Source organism: Xenopus laevis, chromosome 3L (genome assembly GCF_017654675.1).
Source record: "Xenopus laevis strain J_2021 chromosome 3L, Xenopus_laevis_v10.1, whole genome shotgun sequence".
Lineage (NCBI taxonomy): Eukaryota > Metazoa > Chordata > Amphibia > Anura > Pipidae > Xenopus > Xenopus laevis.
The window spans coordinates 52,726,725-52,753,700 of record NC_054375.1 but is presented as its reverse complement, the minus strand read 5'-3'; the positions used below and the strand labels follow the sequence as shown (position 1 = coordinate 52,753,700).

Below are 26,976 nucleotides of genomic sequence, written 5' to 3'. Positions count from 1 at the left end.
CTAATTAGCCATACTATTATTGTCATAGTTTGGGCATCTCTTGGATGTTTTAAGTACTGAGCATTTACCTGCTGGGCTATTGCACTACTAAGTAACAATTATGTTCCCAAAATGCCATTTCATTGGAAAATAACAAAGAAATCAATCGAGTTGTTTATCGATATACATTGTGTGTTATTTTTTTTACAAAGCGTGTGCTAACACTTGCTGTAGCATATCAGCAGCTCTTCTTATTAAGGTAAATATGAAGTTGATTGCTTGTAGCATTCTAGCTCTAGTACATGAATCTTTTAAAGCTCATGTAGAACGTGAACATGAATTTGCAAATGAAGAACACACTTTACAAGATGGCAAATAATGACTTTATGGCTTTATCTCCTACAGAAGCTCCATGGCTTCAATGACTGGTCATTGCTGGTCATTCCCAGTCATGTGACCTGGGCAGCTTGGTGTTTTGTGATTACTATGTGAAAAGAGCATGCATGAAACAAAGACTGCATGTGACATAAAGGAACAATAATATTCTTGATAACATGTAACATCAACACAATTATACACAAAGGACACACACACATATATATATGTATATACAGTACATATTAGATCAGTCATTTAATTATTGTGAGGAATATCCTAAGCTCTTGGATAACATCATAAAAAAATAAAAAAAAAGGCACAACTCACTTTGCCCACCCATAAAAAAAGCAAGTTGTAATGTTCACAGACACATATGGAAACATTTCTATAATTTTGAAACAACTATAGATAAATTAGGCTTTAGTGAAATCAGTCTGCATCTGTGAGAAATTGTGCTAATAATAGAAAAGCTAGTAAAATATAGGATAAAAACTGGGGCACAAAGAAATCCGAGTGGTAATATTTTCTTTATATACCGAGGAGCCATTCCTCAATATCAAGACCCGTTGAGTTAAAAATGGAATGATTTAAGTTTTGGTTTCCTAACTGCAAACACAGGCAGGAGGTAGATCTCTTGAAGGCTGAATTTATGAATTAAACATCCATATTGCACCATGCATTTCTGTTCATGATGTCCTTAATTATGTATTTCACTGGCTTACGTTTAAATTAAAACAACCTTACCACCTAGCCACTAGCTAGAATAGCAAACTGTCCATGAAATTACAAATATGTAATAATACGTTGTGAAAATAGCCAGTTAATTTATCATATTTCATGAAATATGCATTGTCCATAGCTTATGCACATTCTTTGTATCACAGAGAAAGCTTTGTGGTGTAATTATACACAGTGTCTACTTATACTGCAATAATGCCCAAAAGCAGTTCACAGATGAAGTTATCTTCATTAAATTAGGGCAGGACACAGTTACCTTCAGGCTGATGGCTTCTCTCTATCCTGTCCTAATGCAATAATGACTGTTTTTTTTATCTATAAAGTACTCAATGAACTTCCATTGGCTAAATGATATCCACTGAACAGAGGGGTTGATGCCTCATAAGTATTCATTTCAACAAAATGATAAGTACTTCACATAAAAAGGCCCAGTGAGACTCTGTGGGTGGTTCAAAAAAAAAAAAAAATTCTCAGTTTTCAGCTGGTTGCCAAATTGGAATATTAAGTAAAAATGTTTGTTCAGGACCCAAGCTTGATACAAATCATTTCTGTAAATGTCTTCCCTAGCTGCGGCACTCAAATGTAATTGCTATGAATGCACATGAAACATACAGTGTACAGTATGTTTATTGGAGCATAAATTATCCACTAAAGGTTCAATTACATAGCACGTAATTTTTTTAAAGGGTCATTCCCTGAAAACACTTGCCAAATCTAGCTCAATTTAAACTCATTTTATTTCCTAAAAAAAGAAATTTTTTCTTAAATGCATTTTACTGCCGGTTGCCTGTATCAAGATGTTTAGGTTTCAAATTTGAACAAACCTGACCCCTGTTTTGATACTCCATTAAGAAACACTTTTCCATAGGTAAAAACCTAGCTAATGGAGCCAAATAAATAATTTGCAATGGTTCCACGTGAAGAATGAATTTAACTATGGCCTACAACATTTCCCAGTTAGTCTCTGGGTAGGAATACTTAATAGTCATAGACTGACTACTCGTGACTGCAGAGTGGATATTAAAGATACCCAAATCTCATACAAAAATAGGTTATTTTAATTATATTTTCTGTCACAGGTCTGTTGTGCCTCTTTCCACAGGCAGCAGCTCTAAGTCACTTAGGATAGAACCCATTTAGTTTCTGGTGTCCATGGCCACATTACTTCTTCTCCTTCTCTTTTAGGGTAGAGAATGTTTTCGATGAGAACATCACATAGGAAGTGAGCTAATCTGTGGTACAAACTATGACTCTACTTGTGCATTTATTACCTGGAATAGCTTATGAGAGGGCTTCATCGTATGTAGTATAATGCTGTGGGATACAGCACAGCAGCCCTATATCATAAAACATATTAAAATAACAGCTTTCTAATGGAATATAGCTGTTCCTTAATGTTCATTACATATACTCATACATTACCTTCTGGAATGTCTCAGTAGTAAAAAATTAATCATTCAAGGAAAAAAAGTATAATTTTTTTTATCTACTGTTTGGTCCATGACAACCAAATCAATTATCTGTGTGGCAGTGAAACAAGATAAAATGTGAAGATCACAACAATACGAGGACACATTAAGTGACATATCACTTTGGTTTGATCACAGAAAATAAAATTGTGGTCACTGCCCCATGTTTGAGTGACAGGAACAACAAACAAAGAAAGAAGCGGGTATGTACAGACATATACTGTACATGAATGAATATACTGAAACAAAGTTCTAGTCAAGTTCTTATGTTACGAATGTAAACAGTTAAATGTGTGCTTTGACATAGAACAAAGACAGACAGTGCTCGCAATTTCCAAAAAAGAAAAAAGGCATCAAACCCATTTATATTTTCCCCCTAAGCATGCAATCAGCATTACAGTCATAAAAATCTAAAAGAGAAGTCTCTTGGTCCATATCAGAGGATGAGCTCAAGGCCTCAATAACTCTGTTTCATTGTTGTCTTATAAAGGGCAACCACTGATAAAAGATGTACGGTTTAGATTGGTCTGTGATATGTCACACCATTGGTCATTTAATAGTGTGTAGGAATGCACAATATTTCCATCTCTTTAGGCAAAGGCGTCAAAAAGATCTAGTGCAGGTTTTGATAGTTTGGCCAAGACAAGGAAAGGTGAGTAAAAAGTGACATAAATCCAACATGCTGAGTAAAGGACCAATGGAAATACAACTGGGTTTCTCCATAGGCTTTTCCCCAAGATCCCAAACTCCTATGACAAGAGAGTGGACTTGTGGATCTACAGCTGAACTCGGGAGGCATGTTTTGAGCACTCACTCTTTCTTATTAGATAGATTAGATTATAGTGATCAAGCTATTTAAACCAGTTATTATTTAGCAAATAAATGAAGGGTGACGTTAACCCCTTGTTCCCTTTGTAATAGTAATCCTGCACTTTGTGCATTTTTCTTTTAGCTACAAAGTGGGCAGGTTTGTAAACCTTGTCACTGCTGAATTTTTAAATATCAGTGACAAATTTTGGTCCATACAACATAATATAGGCAGTATAGAGTTGTTTCTAAAAAAAGAGAAAATGTCAATAAGAGAAATAGTTTTTTTTTTGCATCTGTAAACGTATGTGGGCCAATGCATCTGTATGCAGAGATTTGTCTGTGTGTGGTCGGTCATTTATTAAGTGTGTGCTTTTGTGAGAGAATTTCTTTCTTAGTCAAGGATTGATTGGCTATCCTTTTGCTTATAGCAGAACATGAGTTTGGCTGGAGCAGAAGTCCCAAAATGTTGTCATGGTTACTTTTTGAACATGTCCTGAAGTGGTCCTGGGAGGTACTTGAGTACAGTGTCCAAAATACTTTCTTCTTCTTCCTCATCATCATCTCCACATCCAGCAGGAATAGCTTTCTTAGGACGTGTCAAACTGCCCTCACAGGGCTGTTCCAGGGCTGCTTTCTCTTCTGCTTCTTTCTCTTCCTTCTTCTTCAGACCATACTGCAACATAAATGAAAGCTTTTTAGAGGGACTATAGGGGTAAATACATGCACTGAGAGCAAGATACACAAAAAAACCCAAAACAGGCTTAAAGATTTTTGTACTTTGCACCTTATCGATTGCCACAAGTGTTACTTTTATTGGCCATAGTCATTTCCACAGACAGTACTGCAAATGCATACAGGTCAAGTGGTACATGGACATCTACAGGCATGCCCTATCTTATGTGTCATTCATTATATGGGTATTCAAGTTGCAAGAGAGCCCTGTGTGCAGGTATAGGGCTTGCTTGTGCCTAATAGTGTTTTGCACTGAACCATACTTATAAATGGAAGAGCTAGAGTGGTTAGAGCTAAAAGGAGGCAAAAGCCCACCGCTGTACATAAATACAGTGAAAGAAGTTATGTTCTAATATGTTGAACTGCTGAATTCTAAAAACAATGATACAGATGTCTGCAAGTTAATGTTGTATCTGCATTATTAAATCAGCAGCTCATAGTTGGCCAATAGGACCTAATGGAGTAATTTGTATGTGTCTACCTTAAATTCCAAAAGTAAAAATCTTAAATATTTTGTCTTACACCAAAAACAATGTCAAAGTTGGTGCAACATATATGAAGCATTTATTGAGCTCAGTTGTTGCTTTAATGCGTGAATTAATATCATACATTGGGATGACCTAAATAATCCATCATTTCATTTCCATATTTAGAAATGCAAGCATTTTTTTTTTAAAACCAGACTAACGTCACATATGATGTCATTGTCTAACACTATCTCAGACCTGACGTAACCCATTAACGTCAATGGGAAATATTGAAGCAGCAAAAAAAGCAGTGTTAATAATAATATAAAAGGCTTTTAAAAAGTGGTCTTGTCTTCATTTCAGAATTTTACACTTAGCTACACATACACATCAATAAAGCACAAGTGTGTAATTCATATGCTTTAATGAGCCATAAATCTGGATAGGAAGTATATTTGTTCCCTTTACTATGAGTTTGCATGCATGTGTGTATATGTGAGTGTGTTTGTTTATATGTTAAACAGCTGGAACACGAGTTGTCATTCATTTAAAGAATGAAGACATCAAAATAGGAATTTGCTTGAATGACCTTGTTTCATTTCAAATGTGTGACTAGAAAATGACAAGCAAAATTTCACTCAACCTTTATATTTCTGGTCTTTAATACAATTTACAAATATGTCATAGAGGCCTTGACCTTTGTTTCACTATGAGCATAAGTATTGTACTTCAAGCTCAAGCTAATATATTGCTCAACTACACCTATCAAATGATGCATTTCATTTGTTTTATAATATAACGTCTTCCAGCCATGACATAGCCGAGTATCTAACTGCAGCCTGGGGGCATATACCATTTTGGACTTTTGGAAGCCACAACTTATACACTTTTGTTCCAAACAGAAAGGGGCATATTAATCATAGGAAAAAGAGAAAGTTCTTTGTACATACTCTATAAAAAAAAGTCTAAAACATTCAAATGATATTTAAAATATTTTCTGAGATTTAAACATTTTAATTTCAGATTTGGAATTTTTACCTGACCTGAGTTTGCAGAACTTCCCACACTATCAACATCTGGTTTCATTGTTGTTGCCAATCCAATATCGTTACAAATACGTATTCCTCAGCTTTCTACTTTTTATAGATTTGTTACTCATATTTAAAAATTCCCATAAAATCTGCAATTCAGCGCAGAACCCTCCGCTTTCTGTTTTTTGTTGTATGAATAAAGAGAAAGCACACTGTATCTTGTTTTCTCACGTGGAAAGATTTGTCATGGTTTATCTTACTCATTTCCCTGAAAGGATATTAAATATCAGTGCCCTTCTGTAGACCTTGTGGTCAGAAGGGGCATGGGCAGATGGAATGAGCTGCCACAGGGACATCAGATACAGAGATATGGCTTGGTTCTTTAATATTAACAGATTACCTGATAGCAACAATCCACTTCAGGGAGTAAACATCTAGCAATTTTACAGCACAAGGTCATGCACAAACTTCCTAACCATATTAAATCTCTTGGAGTTTTCAGCTCTCTGTTTAAAGCATCACACATCTGAGTGTCAATCAAAGCTTCAAGGCAATGCTTTTGTGAAGAATACACATTCTTAAATGAATCTAAAGGCATATTATGATATTCCATGATAGGCACTTAGGCAGCTTCAGTGCCACCGACCATAATACAAAAACAGGAAGTATCAGCAGAAATAACTGCAGGGAATAAGCCAAGGCAATGAATCGAAGGGATAAGAAAGAATGCTGGGACCTTGATAGAGAAGTGAATGAATTTATATTGCATCTTCTCTTTTTCTAAAGACTTGATTAGGTGCTGAGCAATAGGATTTTTTTTTAGCATTCCTGAAATAAAAAAATAAAAATAAAGCTCAACTGCTGTGAATGCTGTTCAAAGCCAGGCAGGTATAAGAGGTGACTCTTCCTTATGTAGAAATCCCACCAACTGAATACACATTTAAGTAAAAGAGCAGATCTGTAACTGGTCTATAGACTGTGACATCAGTTCAAGACATAATATGCTTTTTCCCCAGTTCACAATGGATACTTAGAAGTTGGGTTTCTGCATGTTTACATATAGGGAAGGAGACAGCAACTTGACTTCCAGAATGTCTTAGTGAGTTAGGCCAACTTGGGGTTCCTGTGTAATTGGACTTGTGAAACTGAGAATGTAATAGAAACCTGGTTGGTTCTGTGTAAACCATGATGCATTGCTCTCAAAATGTCTTGAAACTTTCTGTAATCACTTTTTAAAGAAGCCTCACTGAGTTAAAAAAAGCCCCACATATCCTGCAATGGTGAGGAAATTAAAGCCTAAGTGCTTCTTCTTTGGAATAATTAAATAAAAATATTTGCCTTGTACTCTTGTTTGTATCTAACTCATACTAATAAATGCCCAACATACCGGTAAGTATTGTTTTTGAATGGGATTATATATGCTGATATCAGTAATGTTACATTTTAGAAAACATTGGAAATTTGCTCTGAGCCCTGAGATGTAATGCATCCCTTTTTATTTATTTATGTGCCTATCTCATTGAATTATGGCAAAATTGCCTATGACAACATGTTTCAGATCTTTCTATTACCTTTCTTCTGTGACAGCAAAAACATATGGGTGTTGCTACCTCTTTTCCTAATAGGTTTCTAGAACGTATCTGCTAAGCAGAAGAGCTCAGCATGCACATACATTTTTTAGAAGAAACGAATGGGAAGTCACTAAATTTATGAAGTGCTTAGATTGAGCTCCTGCTGTTAGTAAGTGCACAATTAAGTTGTTAAAGGGGAACATGCGTCCTGAATGCTATAGAACCAAACCCTTTGCTGTAAAAGCCATGTTTTTCTTTAGGATGGCCAATTAGTGCTTTCGTTATATTTAGAAATGAGATTCATATTAAGAAAGCACACTTTTGAGTCCTTCTGGCAAAGTCCAAAGGGCAGTAGTTTTGTATGCTCCACTGAGTTGATCAGTGCTACCCAAACCATGAGGCTAGCCTTAACTGTAAGACATACTTGTAAATTCAGTGAGCCCCAGATTGAACCTAAGGTCAATATATGGAAGCATCTGTAGTTGCTACTTCATGGAGCCTATTTAAAGTGTCAGTCCTTTCTTTCATACTGGAACCTAAATCTGATTAAATACTAAGATATTTTGATTGCATTACTAAATTATTAAAACATTGCATTTATGTTCTCCTTATGACATATTCTACAGATGCATTTAAAAATATAAAAGGGTTAGAATTAATATTCATTATAGTAGGCAGAGCAGATAATGCTTTTATATAGAGTCATGTGATAAGTGTTAGATCTGTACACATAGTCAAAGGCTGGTGTTTGGCTCACTTCTGTAAATGCTGGAACTTGTGTAAATGCCGGAACAATTATGTGTGTGCACTATTTTTAATTCAATCACTTCCTCAACATAGAAAATGTAATACCTTTATTGCTTGTGATTTTTTTTTGTTTTGATTTATATATATGCTGGTGATCATTTGGAGGGGTTGAACTTGATAGACTGTTGTCTGTTGTCAACTTAAATTAACAATGTAAAATGAAAGTACAACTTTAAAGGAGCCATGGCAAATGGCTTCATGAATATATTTTTGTGGTTAAGTGTTGCACTATACATGACACCATTTTTCCAATCAAACTTTTTACCAAAACAAATTAAAAGATATTAAAAGATATCAGGCTTATATGAGCCTAAAATAGCATTTCACAATGTTATGTACACTGGCCTATGCATTATAGATTTATATGTACTTTATGATAAACGGCCTTTTAAGAAGATGTCCTAGGACATTAGAATGCCAGATCAATTTAAGCAAAATAATGGCCTTTACAGAAAAAGGATGAAAGTGATCCTTCACCATTCCTTGAAAGAAGATATTTTAGCTGTTTTAAAAAAAGTTAATTGATAATTGACCAAGCCTATGTATAATCCTGCAAACACATTAGAGAATTCATTTACCTACTGCACCTTAAAACCATAACCAACGTCTCACATTGTACAGTTTATTAAAGAGATACCTCAATGGTAAATCAATAGTATTAAATTCCAACTTTAATGCTGAGCTCTGCAATCTATTCCATTTATATATAGGCATACTTTATATTGATGTTGATACTCTCAAAGGTTGCAGCCAACCATTTCAATGTCCAAAGCGCATCTGTTAACCTATATAAATGAATATGTAGGACAGAGCGAAAGACAATGATAAATACCTAAAACAAACAGTGTACAGCTTCCCTTCTATTTAAGTTATTAGCAAAACAATCTAATTCTGGAAGGAACTGGAGTGTTAAAAAAGGCTGATGTCTCTTCTCAAGGTCACCTTAGAGTAAATGAACCAACTTGAAGGAGAGATCCACAGACCATTGATTCTGTCTCTTCCACTGTTGGGAGACATGTTGGATGATAAATTAAGGAATTAATAGCTCAATGATTTCATCCCACCCCCTCTCAAGAATAAACATGAGAGGACTATAACTGTATATTTTCAAAATATCTTCATCATATATGAGAAGGAAAGCTTGAAGGACATGGCTTTCTGTTTTATGTGCCTTATATAGTTCTCTTTGCTTCCTTGTAAAGTACAGTATTAGTGTAAGTTATACCTGAACATTACAAATGGATAATTTGTGTACAGTGAATATTAGCACAGCTCAATTTTTTTCTCGCTAAGATATACAGGTATGTGATCTGTTAGCCGCAACCTGTTATCCAGAAAGCTCAGAATTATGCGACGTCCATCTGCCTTAATATTTAAATACATTTTTTAGTAGACTTAAGTTACAGAAAGATTCCTTTTAAGGAAAACTCCAGGTCCAGAGCATTCTGGATAACAGGTCCCATACCTGTACTTAAATTTGCTCGATTTCATTTCATTGATATCATTCCATTTCCAATCACAATCTACTACATGGCTTGAGAAAAATATAAACATCTCAGATATAATAGAATTTAAAAATATTTGCTGTAGGTCTTGTTAAGGCATTTTTGCCATCAAAAATGGTTGCTATAATAACGAATTTTTTTTCTTTATATCACTGATATTGCTATTTTTATCAAATGTTGTCAAGAACTCTTGGGTTGCAAAAAAAATTGAAAATAATATAAAAATTTGACAAATCAAATGTCAATTTATCCTTTGTCACCAAAACATCAACAATGCATTGCCTTCCACCAACAAACAGTAGTATATTTTAAAATTAAATGAAATATTATTTTGTACTATGTTTGTTACAAAAAGCACCTTCTCAATACATAAGCTGGAGCATTAAAAGCCCAATATAAAAATATTTCCCCAATGAGATTTGTATGGCTGCTATATACATTTGCAAGTTTGTAAGTGTTTGTATATACGAGTGCAAGCAAGTGCCAAAATTGGAAATCTATAAGATGTCAAAGTGTTGGAACATAAGAAGTCATTTGTGTGAGAGGTGTAGACATCAGGAATAGGAGTTTATTTGTATGACCCTGTTTCATTTTCAGTGTGTGAATAGAAAATGTCAGTAGAAAGTGATTTTTCACTCAAGTTCTATATTCCTGGTTTGACAACTTGTAATGCAATTTACAAATGATCTGTCATAGAGATCTTGATCTATTCTTTAACCCTGCCTGATGCTTGTGAGGCTTGAAAAACATCTGAGCAATGCTCTTTAAGATTGAGCAAAATTAAATACAAATAAACCATCTAAAATATCACTGCAAAGATACAGCTTCTTCCACCTCACCAAGTTGTGTTATGCATATTTATGTACACAAAGATGTTCCATTCTGTAAGCTCTTCAGAGTTTCTGTTACACTCTTAAAGCCATCTGACTTCTAAAATCCTTACAACACATCTAGAGAGTTTATTGGTGTATCAACTCTATTGATATTTTATCACACATACAGTTTGATTATTTGGTGACGGCAGTAAAATCTCCCACAAACATTTCCCTCTTGACAAATCTGACCACTTCGATTCCTGTTGGGCCATTATTGCTGCTGATTTAGGGTGCCAATACTAGTTTGAAACATCTCTTGTGAGCAGATGTATTATGTTTTAAAGGGTTCATCCAATGGATGATTTATAAATCTCAGTACCATAGAATTCTAACTAAACATTTCTATTAATTTATGATGAAAAAAAAGGTAATTTGTGAATTAACATGATTGAAAATGTGTGTGTTCAAATACAACTAAATATCTAACATAATCTTTAATATTCATTATAAACTTGCTGTTACCTTTTTTATTTATTAATTTATTAATGCGTGGAAGTGTCCATATTAAGCTGTTTAAAAATATATACATTATAGGGAGGCCTCCTACCAACAAATGGTTTTGATAAGCCAGTCACAGAGAATCTGACTCATTTCCTATTTGAAAGCATTTTATCATCATTAACAGCAACAGTGTGTTGATTTTACAGTATGAATACATGTTCATACAGAACATACTGTACTATCTTAAATTATAGCATTTTCTTATACTGCCCTGTATCTATCTATCTATCTATCTATCTATCTATCTATCTATCTATCTATCTATCTATCTATCTATCTATCTATCTATCTATCCATCCATCCATCCATCCATCCATCCATCCATCCATCCATCATTGATGATTTATACATGATGTTTTACACACCATCATAAATAGGCTCCTCCATGTGTGTACCCACATGCAGTAAATCATAGCAACCAACCTGCTATTTGTTTGCTATAGGTTGATAAACATGTAGCAATATTTGCACATTTTATTGCATGAACCTCTATGTGTTTATGAAATGCTCCTGTAGGGAATAACTACCAGACTAAGGTCTGTATTTCCAGGCTGCTAAAGCTCGAAGAATATAGTTATTCCAACAAAATATTGGCACTCTCAGGATAAGGAAAATTTTTGGGTAGTACAATGTATCCAATTTCATTAATTATTTGGCTCATCGGTATGTTATAATATGTTCTTTTAGGGAATTTTGGACTGAGTTGAGCATTTATATAAAGTTATAGTATGCATGTTTTTCCAGCATGTATCCTATATCTCTGAATCACTTGTTTTACTTAATCTGAATACACCCATTAGGTGTATATTTTGTTTATTGCTTAAAGTTACATTTCATACCTTGTCTCTTATTTGTTGTCGGATTTTTTCTCTCTCTGCTTCCATTTTGGCATACTTAGCCTTCCGTTCTTCCTCTTGCTGCCGAAGAGCTTCTTGCCTCTCCTCTTCCTTTTTCTGAGCATCAGGATCCTTTTCCTCTTCTCCTCCCAGCATCTTCCCCATGTCCTTTGTGGCCCCTACACACAGTGTAAGACAGTTCATAATTAGAAACAAAGTACTAAAGAAAGAAAAAGAGGACAAGCCAAGTCATAAGTCAGTAGAAGCATGGTTATTTAATACTGGGACTGTTGGCATTAATGTCTTTTCTAGAAGTCCCTATGCTGGCAACCTTGGCTGGCTTATCAGGACAGCACAGATGAATGGATATTCCCAACTTCATATGACCATCTGCTCACTGTTTATCAACTGACAGGAAAGAACTCACAAAGTTAAAGCATGGGTCAAAGAATCAGCAACCAGGAACAATTGTTATCCTTAGTATCTCTGTTATCTATAACAACCACTTCGATCTACCCTTATGTATCAGCCACTTAGCTTATCTCTTCCTCACTTGTTTGTCAACCAGCTTCTTCACTTTCACCTCTCTCATCACCCTTCCACAAATCCATTCCTTGCTGGTACTCAATTTTCCAATAAAATTTAAATACATATTTCACCCACATCACCTCTCTTTCTCTGGCCATCTACAGATCTGTTCCTGTTGTGTCATTTCTTCCTTCATCGTATATATTACTTGTTGACCCCAAACTATAAAAAAAATCATTCTGCCTATCATTAAACAACATCCATGAAAACCTTTTTGAGATAAGCAATATTGCACATGGGGCACATTTACTAAGCTCGAGTGAAGGATTCGAAGTAAAAAAACTTCGAATTTCAAAGTTTTTTTGGGGTACTTTGACCATCGAATAGGCTACTTCGACTTAGATTCGAACGATTTGAACGAAAAATCGTTTGACTATTCGATAGTCAAACTACTGTCTCTTTAAAAAAAAACTTTGACTACCTACTTCGCCACTTTAAACCTACCGAGCTACAATGTTAGCCTATGGGGACCTTCCCCATAAGTTTGCTAAGCTTTTTCTGATTGAAGGAAAATCCTGCCGTAAATCCTTCGACTTCGATATTAGAAGTCTAAGGATTTTACTTCGAGGGTCTATTATCGAGGGTTAATTATTATTAACCCTGGATTTTCGACCCTTAGTAAATGTGCCCCTAAGTATTTTGATCCTCATGAATAGAGGCACCAGCGGCTGCTTCCTGTTAATATCAAAGACAGCAATGCAGGAGTAACTCTCGGCCAATGTTGATTGGAAAAAACATACACTTGCTTCCAGTGCACTCCATTGATGCCAGGGAAAAGCAAAGCAATGCATATGGCAACAGCCAGTTTGATACCAGTAGTGATAACTTTTGTTGTACAAGAACTAAATTAAACTGACTAGCTTCATGTGATTTGACCTGGACCAAGAAGCGTTTTAGATAAAAAAAAATGCCTTTGCTGAAATTGAAATGATAAAGACTTTCCTAGGGCAGAGACACACGTGGAGATTCGGAAAGATTCAGTCGCCCGGCAACAAATCTCCTCTTCTTTGGGTGACTAATCTCCACGTGTGTCTCTGCTCTTAAGCTCCAGGGAGGGGAGGTTGTAGCAATTGCAGTCACCTGCAACTGCCAGAAACTAATTATTATTTGTAATAATAATCATATAATATGGATAAGTAATATTGTGCTATGCGTTACTGATTGTAATATAAAATGTTATGCAAAATAGCTGAATATATTCATTCTCTACACCACATTCAGTTAAAAAGCACACCCCGATCTGTGCCTTAAATATACTTATTTGGTGATAAGGTGGCAGTGCTAATGTGTGATGTTTCCATGCTGAAAATGCACCTCCTGAGGCTAAACATTGACAACATCTGTTAATGTTTATTCTCAGCTGGCAAACTGTTTAACTGATATGCAAACACAGGGGCTAAGATCTTTTTTAGAACAGACAGTAAGCAGCTGAGCATATGTAGAACAAATTACAGAGGAGAAATGGAACAGAACCTAACACACACGGCGATTTGGTTTTACGAAGTCGCCCGAAGTTTCCATGAGCCAGTGCAAGAGTGAGGGAAGGAGTTCGGGGATATTGGTCCGCGCAAAGACGAGGGGATTAGTCACCAGGCGACTAAATCTCCCGAAACGTCCAGTGTGACCTTACCCTTAGGGTCAGGGCACACGCTCATATTCAGGGAGATTAGTCACCCGATGAAAAATCTCCTCTTCTTCGGATGACTAATTTCCCCCCTGAACTGCCTCCCGCTGGTTAGAATGTAAATCGCAGGCGGGATGGCACTCAGAGCGCTTCATTTTACGAAGTCGCCCGAAGGAAACTTGGGGCGACTTCAGAAAACGAATAGCTCTGAGTGCCATCCCGCCGGCGATTTACATTCTAGTCGTGAGGCAGTTCGGGGAGATTAGTCGCCCCGAAGAGGAGGAGATTTGTCGCCCGTCAACTAATCTCCCTGAATCTGAGCGTGTGCCCTGACCCTTAACTGTTGTGTATTGTTTTAACAATAACACCAAACAGCAAAACATATAAACTATATGAAAAGGCTGCCCTACTGAAGTGGGAAAAAGGTTATTAGTACATAGTGACTAAGAAAGCAATATTACTCCCCAAGAGCAGCATATTACAGGCCAAATTTAAAACCTAACTAACATGCATCCTGTGAGTTGTATTCTTTCTTGCACAGTCCATACTACAACCATGGATATTCCAAACATCCATTGCTAACAATAAACAAATTATGCATGAATAAAATGTGTACAGTGGGGCTCAATAAAACGCTGCAAATTGGTCACAGTATAGTTACCTATAGCAAACAATCAGCGTTAGAACTCATCATTCTGTGGCAGAATACCGAAAGCAAACAAGGAAAATGTTTCCATTAGATAAAACACAGTATTTTGCTTAAAAGTATTGGATGTATATCATTCATATATATGGGTCAGTTTAGAAAGGCATAGGATAAATACAACACATTAAACACAGATACCTCATTGTAATCACAATGCATTCTTTTGTATGGTCAATTACAAGGAGGCACAAAAGTGAACACCCAGAACACATGACGCCCCAATTAATATCATCCATTCTAAATTTGATTGGGCCCTGTACATTATTCCATGGCATGCCCCATGCAGCTTTAAAGTATCAATTCAACATAATACATTATTGACCATCATTTTCAATTGTTCCATTCACTGTATCCTGTGCTTATGTAAATGTGTCTAATAATAAAATGGCTGTTAACTTCAATGTTTCTGTTAAAATTAGACTCAGATAGTGTTACTGAGATGAAAAGAATAGCCGTAGTTACATGTTGATTTCTATAGCCGACAGCACAAATCTGGAACTAGTGCAGCTTTCTAACAATGCCTAGATGTCGAGCTGAGACTCTCTCAATGGCAGATTCCCACTGAGCAATCTGTGCTTCTCCCTGGCTATTCTACTCCAGTTTCATAAAATGAGTGTTAGCACAAGAAAACAACTCAAAGCAAGGTTTCCATGAAAGCATTGAACTACATTTTTTTTTGGGATTGTTGATTGTCTTTATTTACTGAAATGTTCTGGTTTATTACAGCTGTAAATGTGTTTGTTTGCTGAGATATATGTGTGTTTGTGTAAATACTTGAATACAAGTATATCTATCTGTGGGTATAAGTCTGTTTTGGTGTGACAAGTAGCTGGAAAGGAATCAGAGCAGTTTAATTTAATTAAAATGATGGCGCAACAGTTAGGGTTGCAAGCATATGAATATGTGTAGCACGGGATGAAACTATATGACTACATTAGATATAGGGAAAAAGGTAGTTTAGGAATACATCTGCATAGTGGTATATGAGGTAGAAAATGGCATAACAGGGAAAACAGGTAGTGTCATGAAGTGTTAGAGCAGGCCCGGACTGGCAATCTGTGGGTTCTGGCAAATGCCAGAGGGGCTGCTTTAAGTTGCCATAGACAGTCATTATATATTGGGCTGGTGGGGGCTGTTTGGGCTGCTGTGTGGCCTGTTTGGGCCTCTTTGTACCTGAAATTATAGGGCCTATTTTGAACCTCAGTCTGGACCTGTGTAAAGCTGGCCACAGACGCAAAGATCCGATCATACGAATCAATGTTCGATCGGACTTTCCCATCTCCCGACCTGCCACTAACCATTCAGATCAAAGTCTTACCATTCCGACCAAATAAAGTAGTTAAAGAACAGATCAGCCAATGTTCTGCCTCTGACAGCAATCGTACGATAGACAAAGCTAGTGACAGTCTCCCACGTACGATTGGCAATACATCCAGAGATATTACCCGCAGCCGACAGAAATTTTCTAACCTGTCCGATCGACCAAACGACCGATCTCCGCCGGACGAAAAATGTCGGGACTCTCCACACACGGTTCGAAAATCGTAAGAATCCACAATTCGTACGATGAGATCTTTGCGTCTATGGCCAGCTTTAGAATATTATCTAGTTAACTATACATTAGTGGACTGTGCCAGTGCTACATCTATCCCATGACCCAAAATTGCCACCTCCTTCTCATGGGAGCCATTTTGCCAGTCTGCACCATTACTTCAGGGTTAATACCTTGATGTGAGAAGTGTGAAAACCCTATTGACCCAGGGTGGCAGTGGGGTCTAGGCCTCTCTCAAGCCTTTCCATGGTGGGAAGTTAATAGTGCCACTGAGCCTTAAAGGGGAAGGAAACCTCGTCGGCGCTAACCCCCCTCCCCCCCTCCCGTGTATTGCCCCCCCTCCCTCCTCCCCCCTGGCCTACCCCTCCCGCTGGGCAAATGCCCATAACTTGTTACTTACCCTTCTGCGCAGGTCCAGTCCAGGGAGTTCACAGGCGACATCTTCTTCCACGCGATCTTCTTCCTCCTTTGACCGGCGCATGCGCAGTAGGATCGTTTCGCCGGTACGATCTACTGCGCATGCGCGTGACTTTTGGCGCATGCGCAGTAGATCCGTACCGGCGAACCGATCCTACTGCGCATGCGCCAAAACGCCGGTCAAAGGAGGAAGAAGATCGCGTGGAAGAAGATGTCGCCTGTGAACTCCCTGGACTGGACCTGCGCAGAAGGGTAAGTAACAAGTTAGGGGCATTCAATTTACTCAATTTACTCACAAAGCATATCTAGAGTACAGGAATGGGATCCATTATCCAGAAACCAATTATCCAGAAAGCTCCGAATTATGGGAAGGCCTTTTTCCATAGACTCCATTTTATCCAAATAATCCAATTTCTAAAAAGGATTTTTTTTTCTCTGTAATAATAAAACAGTAGCTTGTATTTGATCAAAACTAGGATATAATTAATCCTTATTGGAAGCAAACAAGCCTATTGGGTTTATCTAAAGTTTACATGGTTTTTAGTAGGGTGGTTAGTTTTGATAAATTTGTAAAGTTTTAAAACCTACTGTATTATTCCCAATCCTAAATGCATGATGCTTTTAAAAAGCAATTCTTCCCAGATGGGTAGTTTGAAGTATGACTTTGCATTTACAATAAGAAACCTAGAGTTAACTTGGAGATTATACATCCGTTAGGGGTTTTGAATACACAAAAGTGATGTATAATTTATTACAACAACGCTTAATTTCTTTCATCTTCTGGGCAGCATTAGCTTCATTTTGTGTGTTTAGAGTTTGCACATCTAACAATTCTGAAAATGCGCTGCAGGTCAATAATGTTCTGGAACAGTAATTAGCGTGAATGGTTATCAATACAGGAAAAAAGAAAAGTCATTTCAGTTCAGGGATAAGGGAAAAGGTTACAGAATATATTTCTTACCCCCTAAGGCCTGTTTCATTACAAAATCCATTTTCGCTCTTGGAGTTAGATCCTACTGTCACAGGGAAATTCGCATCCAGTACAGCTAGAAGAGTAATGCTGTGGATAATATGAGAAAAAAAACATGTCAAAATGGACCAAATAACTGAAAAATGAAAAAAATTGTGTTATTCCAAGTACCAACAGTTTTATATAAAGTAAAAAATGTAATGATTTTCATTGTCAGGTACACCATGTATATCTTCCGGTTACCTAAATACACCAGTATATACAGTGAGTGTTGCTACTGTATGATCTTCACTAAGCTGCTTCATTTAGTGCAAATGGGAAACCTCAAACTTTTGCAGGCAATAAATGATATACTGTACATGACTGTTCTTAATTTAGTTATTACTCAGTAAATTTAAGCATGACAATTAATAGACTGGAGGCTGCTGTTTCAGTGGTGCATGAGATGAGGTATGTGATCCATCCATTATCCATATAAATTACACATATATGCACATAAATATGTCTCTCTCTATGCAAAATATGGTGCCCACATTTTCAGAGGTCCAACATAAAGAATGGGGATATGCTTGTATTAAATTTATACATATCACTTATTATGTACTTATTATGTCTCATTCAAGCTGAAGAATGGGTATATGTTACTATAAAGACAAATCATCCCTTTCTTGATTTGACAGTTATTGATTTTGTGCACAAATTCCAAAATTATTACAGTTGGAAGTCTGACAACTACACTGTAATGAATAAGGAATATACAGTACATTTCATTTAAAATCATTTTCAACTGAGCAGTAGTTACAGGTAGAGTACGAAAGGAAAGCTATCACCAAACAATCTCCCTTTTTCATTATAATGCCATTTTTTACATTAGCTTTAAAAGTTTTGCCAGGGGCATTTTTTTTGCCAAGAAGCAAGGTGACAACTTTGCCGTGTCAATTTTCTCCAATAAAGTTATTTTAATATTAATGCAAGTCCTGTCCATTTGAATTATATTCCCTAGATAACTTTGCTTCAGGCAACACTTTACGGATTTCAGTACAAGATTCTGCTAGAGGAGCGCTATCAACTGATGCATTTTGGAAAAAAACATGCTTAACAATCACAGAATAAATAAGCACACATTTGAGTTTGGTGAGTTTCTGAGTTTTTCAAATAAAAAAAAAAAACACTACAATATTACCAAATTGGAGTTTTGATTAGAATTTTCAACTGCAGACGTAGAGATTTCCTACACCTGTATTTAAATATTTTTTATACATTTTCTTATCTCTTCCACTTTCACTGCTAAGTATGACACTGGCATCTCCAGGCAGCATTGTGGAAAATGTTTAATAAGCCTTTCAGAAATTGGAAATTGATCCTTCATTGTCTTGTAGGACTGTGGCTCTTGAGTGTTTATCTAGAACCCCTGCCATAAAACAAGAGAGGCTGCTGTTATTTGCTAAAAACAAAACATAGTCATTAGGGGTACACATATATTTACAAAAGTATATTTATCAAAAAAGCACAGCATAGACCAACACATTTTGGCCGCTCGTCAAGAGATGTTTGGTTATCTTGTTTTTTTTTTGTAAATATATTTTGCAAACATATAAGTGCCTTGCTATGTCTTATTTTTACAATAATGGGTATTTACAGGTAATGCCTTAGCAGGAAGAACCATCCACAATATGTTGGTCTGCTATTCCTACCTATACAGTATATCTATATCTATTTATGGCTCCCCTTGCAAGCTCAAAAAGGACTATACCATTTATAAAAAATGGGTAGAGAGAGAAGGTGCGCTAAAAAACCCGTGCTTCTGTCATAGAAACCTAATAAAGACAAAAAACAATCCCAATGGTGTAGTAGTCCCTTATTAAGTTAAAATGTTGAACTAATCAGATCTACTCACAAAGGTCTTGTAATAAAAAATGGATCGTAAGTTGGTAACGAAAGGTATCCGTTTTCTTATGTCCACACCTAGGGAATAAGTTAAAGATAGTGCAGTATTGTTGTGTTCCCTCTTTTTGTATAGTAATTGTCCGCACTTACCAATGGGACGCGTTAAAGGAGCGGGTATTGTATCTGCCAACAAAAACAAGTTGTATCTTTACTAGGAACGTGCTTCCTGATTCGGATAAGGTGCTATTTGATCTGGCCTCTTATTCATGAACGGTACGCCTGCTGTGGGTAAAAGCCGTAATAGTGTAACACTGTGTGGATAGAGATGGATACTGCGGTCAGACCGCGCTTACCCCTGTTTGCCGATTGTGAGCGTAGAGTTGTTCTTTAGGAGCAGGCAATCTTCACTTTCATTCATTCGGCAGCTTACGTTCAGAAGGGCGAAGGGGCGCTTGTGATGCAAATGGCTACTTCAGCGGTTCAGTCCACGTGGCGGACGCCAAGGGGAAAATAGGTATACAATACTGGCTGTCAATTTGTCTTAGGTTAGGATGAATTCAACACGGGGAAGGTTGAAACATTAGATATCTTTTATTTGTAAGGCCCAACGCGTTTCGTATATACAAATACTTCATCAGGGGCAAGAGACATTACCCACAATACATCATAATGGTTTAAATCATGTCGGTGGGTGACTCTCTCAATTTAGTTAATTGATGTAAAATATCATACTAAATTAATTTTATTAGTTTAAAATTTACATTTTTAATGCAAGATAATGATTTAATTTAGTATGATATTTTACATCAATTAACTAAATTGAGAGAGACACCCACCGACATGATTTAAACCATTATGATGTATTGTGGGTAATGTCTCTTGCCCCTGATGAAGTATTTGTATATACGAAACGCGTTGGGCCTTACAAATAAAAGATATCTAATGTTTCAACCTTCCCCGTGTTGAATTCATCCTAACCTAAGACAAATTGACAGCCAGTATTGTATACCTATTTTCCCCTTGGCGTCCGCCACGTGGACTGAACCGCTGAAGTAGCCATTTGCATCACAAGCGCCCCTTCGCCCTTCTGAACGTAAGCTGCCGAATGAATGAAAGTGAAGATTGCCTGCTCCTAAAGAACAACTCTACGCTCACAATCGGCAAACAGGGGTAAGCGCGGTCTGACCGCAGTATCCATCTCTATCCACACAGTGTTACACTATTACGGCTTTTACCCACAGCAGGCGTACCGTTCATGAATAAGAGGCCAGATCAAATAGCACCTTATCCGAATCAGGAAGCACGTTCCTAGTAAAGATACAACTTGTTTTTGTTGGCAGATACAATACCCGCTCCTTTAACGCGTCCCATTGGTAAGTGCGGACAATTACTATACAAAAAGAGGGAACACAACAATACTGCACTATCTTTAACTTATTCCCTAGGTGTGGACATAAGAAAACGGATACCTTTCGTTACCAACTTACGATCCATTTTTTATTACAAGACCTTTGTGAGTAGATCTGATTAGTTCAACATTTTAACTTAATAAGGGACTACTACACCATTGGGATTGTTTTTTGTCTTTATTAGGTTTCTATGACAGAAGCACGGGTTTTTTAGCGCACCTTCTCTCTCTACCCATTTTTTATTCCACGTGGACAAGTGGATCCACTTCAAACAGGTGCAGCTGACAATTTCCTTTGATTCAAGCGCGACCTCACCCCTATTTTTTTTACTTTATTTTGATATACCATTTATAGTCATGCAATATATAGTCATGTAATAGTCGTGTAATAGTCATGTATAGTCATGTAATAATCATGTATAGTGATGGGCTAATTTGCGCCATTTCGCCGGAAAAATTCGTGAAACGGCGTCGGTGTCTCGTTTTTTGATGCCGGCGCCCGTTTTTTTTATGCCGGCGGCTGTTTTTGACGTTTCGCGAATTTCATTCACTGAGGGCGAATCGCGCAAATTCGCCGCAAATTTGCGTCTGGCGAATAAATTCGCCCATCACTAGTCATGTATAGTCATGTAATAGTCGTGTAATAGTCATGTAATAGTCATGTATAGTCATGTAAGCTCTTTTATGAGGGACCTCTTTACCTTTTGTTTTGGTTTTTGGTAGTTTGTGTATGCTTTCATGTATGTTTAATGTATACACTCATTTATTGTACAATGCTGAGGATTATGTTGGTGTTTTATATATACACGCTGCTACATTAATAATAATGTAAAATTTTACACCCGAATGACATTCATTTATAAAATATTACACATTGCTTAAAGCAATAACAAAGCACTTTTTTGCACTGGTGACAGAATCCAATTAAATATTTTATCACATATAAATATTTTATAACACATCGTAAAGCCCAATGCATTTCTGCTCACCAGCTCTCTGCAACAGAAGCTTAATTACATGCAGTCAAGGCGCAAGGGGATGTGACTGTTTTTTTTTTCTCTGACTAAAACAGAAACTGGGACTATTTTTCGCCACCAGCTATTAGGTGTTATAAAAAGCAACACAAGTTGCTCCAATTTACCAACATGATGATACATCAAATCGAGGAAATGCAGAGGAAACTATAAGCCAAATGTATTCATGCGACTATAAAGAGATTAGACAAGAACTGCAGGAGAGACTATCCTTGTTTTTAAAAAGGACCTGACAGCTCATCTCCGCAAAAAGCAGCAAGAGCAGAGCAGCAGCTGAGATCATACACAAGCAGACATTTTCATAAATATATAGGACTGAGAGATGCTATTTAATATTGGATGTTGTTTTAGCTTCTGCATAGGTGTTTACCAATAGCGATCATGACCCTGACATTTTCTCACTCTGGCAAAATGCTTTTGACCATAAAACAAAAGGAACTACCTTGCTCAAATCAATTACTATTATTGTTCAAAACACCCAATATAATATAATTAAATCTTGCATTGAGTGAAATGAATGAACTTTAATGAGCATGTTTTGGCTTTGGCTCAGAAGTGTACAAGCAAGAGAATTGAAAATACTGTGCAAGAGAATGAAAAATGACTAATATATTATAAAACAGTTACTGACATGTTAATGTGTTTGCATTTAGGTGTGTTACTGTATGAAGTTGGCATCTTTAACACAATGGTTAGCTTTAATTCTAAGGGGGTGGAATAAAGCCTTAAAGAGTGACAAAAAGAGTTGTACCTTGGCCAATGAAATGGTAACCTAGAAAAATACTATCCCCACTCAAAGCCAGAACCCAACAGGCAGCAAATATTAAAGATGCAGAAGCTGAATTGTGCATGAGGGCTGGCTACAATGTTACTGAAAGATCCTTGCCAATATCTTAAAAACAAAATCTTGGAGAGCAATGCTCATCTAAGCCAAGTACATTAACAAACCCAATAAAAAACAACTGTAGATCACTGGGTGCATGAGTTACATATTCTAGTTCCAGTTCTAGTATTTTTTTTACCAAAAACCACCAAGTGAAATGGGATCTGCTGCAGGATCAGGGGAACTGATGGGAAGGAACCCTGTTGTGGGCAGGAAGGTAGAATTACTGATAATTACTGAAACCCCCCAGCCAGCAGTCTATGGACACATATCATCACTTATTTTAGTCATGGGACTGCAGTGCTAGCCTACAGATACAGCATGCATATAATTTTCCTGAATAGGTCCTTGGAGCACCAGCCATTTTTTATTCATCCTCATGTACTTTGCTTCAGTAGCTGCCTAATGTACACATACTTGAGTTCATGATATGGCAACAACGTGCTATTAAAAACATTAACACACACAGAGATCAATTCTCTTTGGGAAGAGATAACAGCTCCATCGTTAAGGGCCATTTGTTTAACATGTGATGCACCAGCTGTTCCACAAAATGCATTTAGAAAGTTTCTAATATTGGTCACTATGGCATCACTCAATTACAGCACTGCAAAAAATTATGGTGCTTTATAAATACTTGTTAATCATATCAATGAATTACTGAAATAAGAGCAAATTTGCTCCAGTGCAGAATTCCATTGCTTCTCATCCGATTTCCAGCTCCTATGGGTGTCTGCAACTTGATGAGACATTTGCAACTACTGTCCTAAACCAGTCCTTCATTTTACATTTGGGCATGGAGAATAAACTTGGAAAAAATGGAGCACATGATTTTATTTTTAGTGCAGGACCTCTTGGCACTGTTAATGCGTGTGCGCTCCCTTTTTTTTGTCTATGGATTTTAAAATATTTAATAAGGACTCCGAAAATGAGTTTACCACTAAACAAAATATGCTTGCTTGTCTCTAATAATCTAGGTCTGGTCTGTTACCTCATCAACAAATCAAGTTTCTCAAATGAGCACACAAAAAAAAAAGAAATTGCACCAGATGCACCAATGATGCTCCATTAATTGCTTCAATTGAATTTGTTTTTCTCCTACATCTGTAGCCCTTTTGCGTAAAAGATAAAAAGCATCTTTTTATTTTGGCAGTTTTACTAGAAAAGCAAAATGGGGATTGTGTCGGAGCTTTGCAAGTCCAAGATTGTAATTAAATTACACTATTGTTACGGAGGCCCAGACCGGGCTGTTTAATGTCTTGTTAGCTCAGTAGTCACAGCTTCCAGGCAGCAACATCAAGAAGCAGCTACTACTTACTACTGTTTAAATGATGACTGAAGGCTAATTTGTCAGTGATTTGCAATCTTCTCTGTCATGTAATTAACAATATGACGGAATCCTGCTTTGAAGTGAAATTCTGTATAATCTGCAAGGGTTAGAATTTGCTATGCCTCTACAGCACAGGCAAGGCGAATCTTATCAAAGCTAAAACCAACAGGGTAAGGGTTTTTTTTTTGTCACAGCATAATCACTGCCACATTGTACACCAAATGGGAACCATTGAACCCTGTGGGGAAATAGACATCGGTGACTGGGAAGGATTCCCTCATCTAGAATTGCTTTCATCTGATTTCAGTGCATTTTCTAATAAAATTAAATAAAAGGAAAATGGAAACAGTGCGGACATATAGATTAATATAAACATGAACTGAAAGAGAAAAAAAACTTTCCTTTTCATCATTTATCCATAAACCTTAGCATCCAGCTAAGGTCTTTGAAATGAAATTTTACCTAACACATTTTAAGTATTTCTATCAGATTTTGCTGCAGTGGGACTGCAATTGCTTTTGTTTGCACGTGAGGAGGAAGTGACCTCACTTCCTTGATTTTTTGTAAAGATGACTTCCTGAAATGAACTGAGCTTAGTAAAAACCAAACACATGGCAAATGAACTCCTCAGAGAAAACAGAGCAAAAGTCAGTATCTTTAATGTATATACAGACTTATATTTTATATTATTATATTTTGCTGGGTTTCATCACGAAAAAACACTCCTAGACTTTAAAAAAAAGGTTGCGTGGTTTCATAAAATGTTGCATGACCACCGCCCATTGACTTCAATGTATTTTGTGAATTTTTTGCTGTTTCATGAATGAGGATGGATTTCCATGCTGTTGATGATGGGTCTACATGCTGTTGAGTATGAGTCTCTACACTGCTTAGGATGTGTCTCCTTGATCCACCTAAATAATTGTTTATCTACTATTGCATATAGTTATGAAACCAAGATGAATTGGCCCTAAACCAATTGTTTTTGGTGTTGGAGATGATTCTATAACATAGTGAAGTTTTAAGAAAGGTGTAGAATGGTCTTAATCTGTGGAGTCACACTATGAAATATATTTTTTATGATGTGTGAAATGAAATTTGTCAAAAAAATGGTGTAAAAAGCTGTGTAAAATAAATGGCGAGTGTGTTTTATTTTACGCCATGTGAACACCAGATTTGCTACCATTACTTACTTCTGATGTAAGTAAGTTCATGTGGAAGAAAAAACAAATTAAAAAATTGCGTCATTTTATGCCATTTTTTACACAGCGAAGCCTGGTGATGGGTTGTGACTTATACTGACGTTTTTTACACCTTACTGTGGCTTTTCAGGTTTTACTTTTCATGTAATTCTGCAGCAAACAGGAAACACATGTTGTAATTCACCAGGCAGCAGTCTCTCTTACTAGTGCTGTGTTAGTTATCTTGCTAAAAGGGTGAGATTACTGTGCTATGCACTACTCATTATACATTGTCCTTATTGTGTGTGTGTGTGGGGGGGGGGTTTAAAGTAGGTTCCAGACTTTTTAATCTGCGTGTCTCAGATTTGAAAATTCTATAAATCCTTCTCTGTTTCAATATGCCTGATACAATCAATTTTTTCCACTGGTTTGGCCCCCAATCTTTTAACTTCTGTTTGCAATGACCGGTCAATATTGAAGGTCATCTTGCCCTTCCATCCATCTCTCACTACCACAGAGCTCCATATTGCAGCTCCTCTTTGAAGCAGCCATTTCTGGTGAGTAGTGCATATGTGCATCTAAATTAAAAAGAAAGTACTGCAACATTTTACGGTGTATATGTTGAGGTGTTTACTCCCATCTTAGTATTAGTGCATTTTATTTAGTTCAACACATCTAAAAAGATCACAGCAAACCATTCGAGTAGCTAAGTCATTCACAAAGATCATTCATTTCCCCAAGTGGAAGTTTTGCAATATTTTAATCTAGAAAAGACACACAGTAGGATTTTAATGCTTTTGGAATGACATCTAACAAAACAATCCCAATTATGTGAATCTGACTGCTAGTTAATGTAAATGAGTTTATGGGATTAAAAAACATCTGAAATTCAGGCAGATGAAGCCTAGAGAGAGATTAGCTCCTCATCAGTAACAGAATGGCTTAAGCCCCACAGTGTGGGTATTTGTCACAGACAGGGCCAGGAGAAAGGTATCTAATAAAGATGTGCTACTCAGCCATTTGGAATTGCTGGCGTGTTCATGTTTTGCAGTCATCTGTCATGGTTAGATATGGGTCAGTGGCAGTGCTTCTTAGGATTTGTTTGCAAAAAGAATTTCACAATTTGTCAGCTCCCAGGCTTTACCCTCCAAATTTATTGTGGCCTGTACCAGATGGAAAAACACAGATCATATAATATTAGATGATATTTGTTACAAAGGCCAAGGTCGATTTCATGCCACAGTCTTTACAATAAAATTCTATTTAAGACCTTATGCACAATGGTGTTTGTAGCATTATGTTTAAGACTAGCAGGATCCTGCCTGTCAATGTATTCTTATGGGGGTCATAGTGATGAGTCATAGTGAATCTGCAGAGAAACAGACAAAATGTAACCAGTCCAATAAAATATTACCTACCATTTTAGTAAATTAAATGTAGTTTGAACAACAGCTGTCCATATCTACGCCCACATAAGAAATAACTTGTTGCATAAGCCCATAAGCAAAACAACAACTGCTCAATGTGTAGTCACTGATCTACTTGTGCTATGAAGATATCTATCCTAAATCAATTGGATGGTCTGGCTTATCCAAAATCTGTCAAAGGGAAGCTAAAGCCTTTGTAATGCTTCTAGTGGCTATAAGTATAGCCATTAAAATTAGAACTGAAACATGCAACAATTGTCAGACAAACCC

General features: G+C 36.7%; 1 protein-coding gene across 3 annotated transcripts in view; it reads right to left on the bottom strand.

The window, feature by feature from the left end:
- Positions 1 to 495: 495 nt before the first annotated feature.
- Positions 496 to 26,976, bottom strand: part of LOC108710959 (complexin-2) — a 71,388-nt gene continuing 44,907 nt past the window's right edge. For all 3 annotated transcript variants that reach the window (XM_041586223.1, XM_041586224.1, XM_018252194.2), the window contains 3 exons: positions 17,548 to 17,646; positions 11,703 to 11,878; positions 496 to 4,047 (listed from right to left, as the gene is read on the bottom strand). In XM_041586223.1, the coding sequence (XP_041442157.1) occupies positions 3,850 to 4,047; positions 11,703 to 11,878; positions 17,548 to 17,578 (405 nt within the window). In that variant the 5' untranslated portion in view covers positions 17,579 to 17,646 and the 3' untranslated portion in view covers positions 496 to 3,849. The remainder of the gene's footprint in view (positions 4,048 to 11,702; positions 11,879 to 17,547; positions 17,647 to 26,976) is intronic.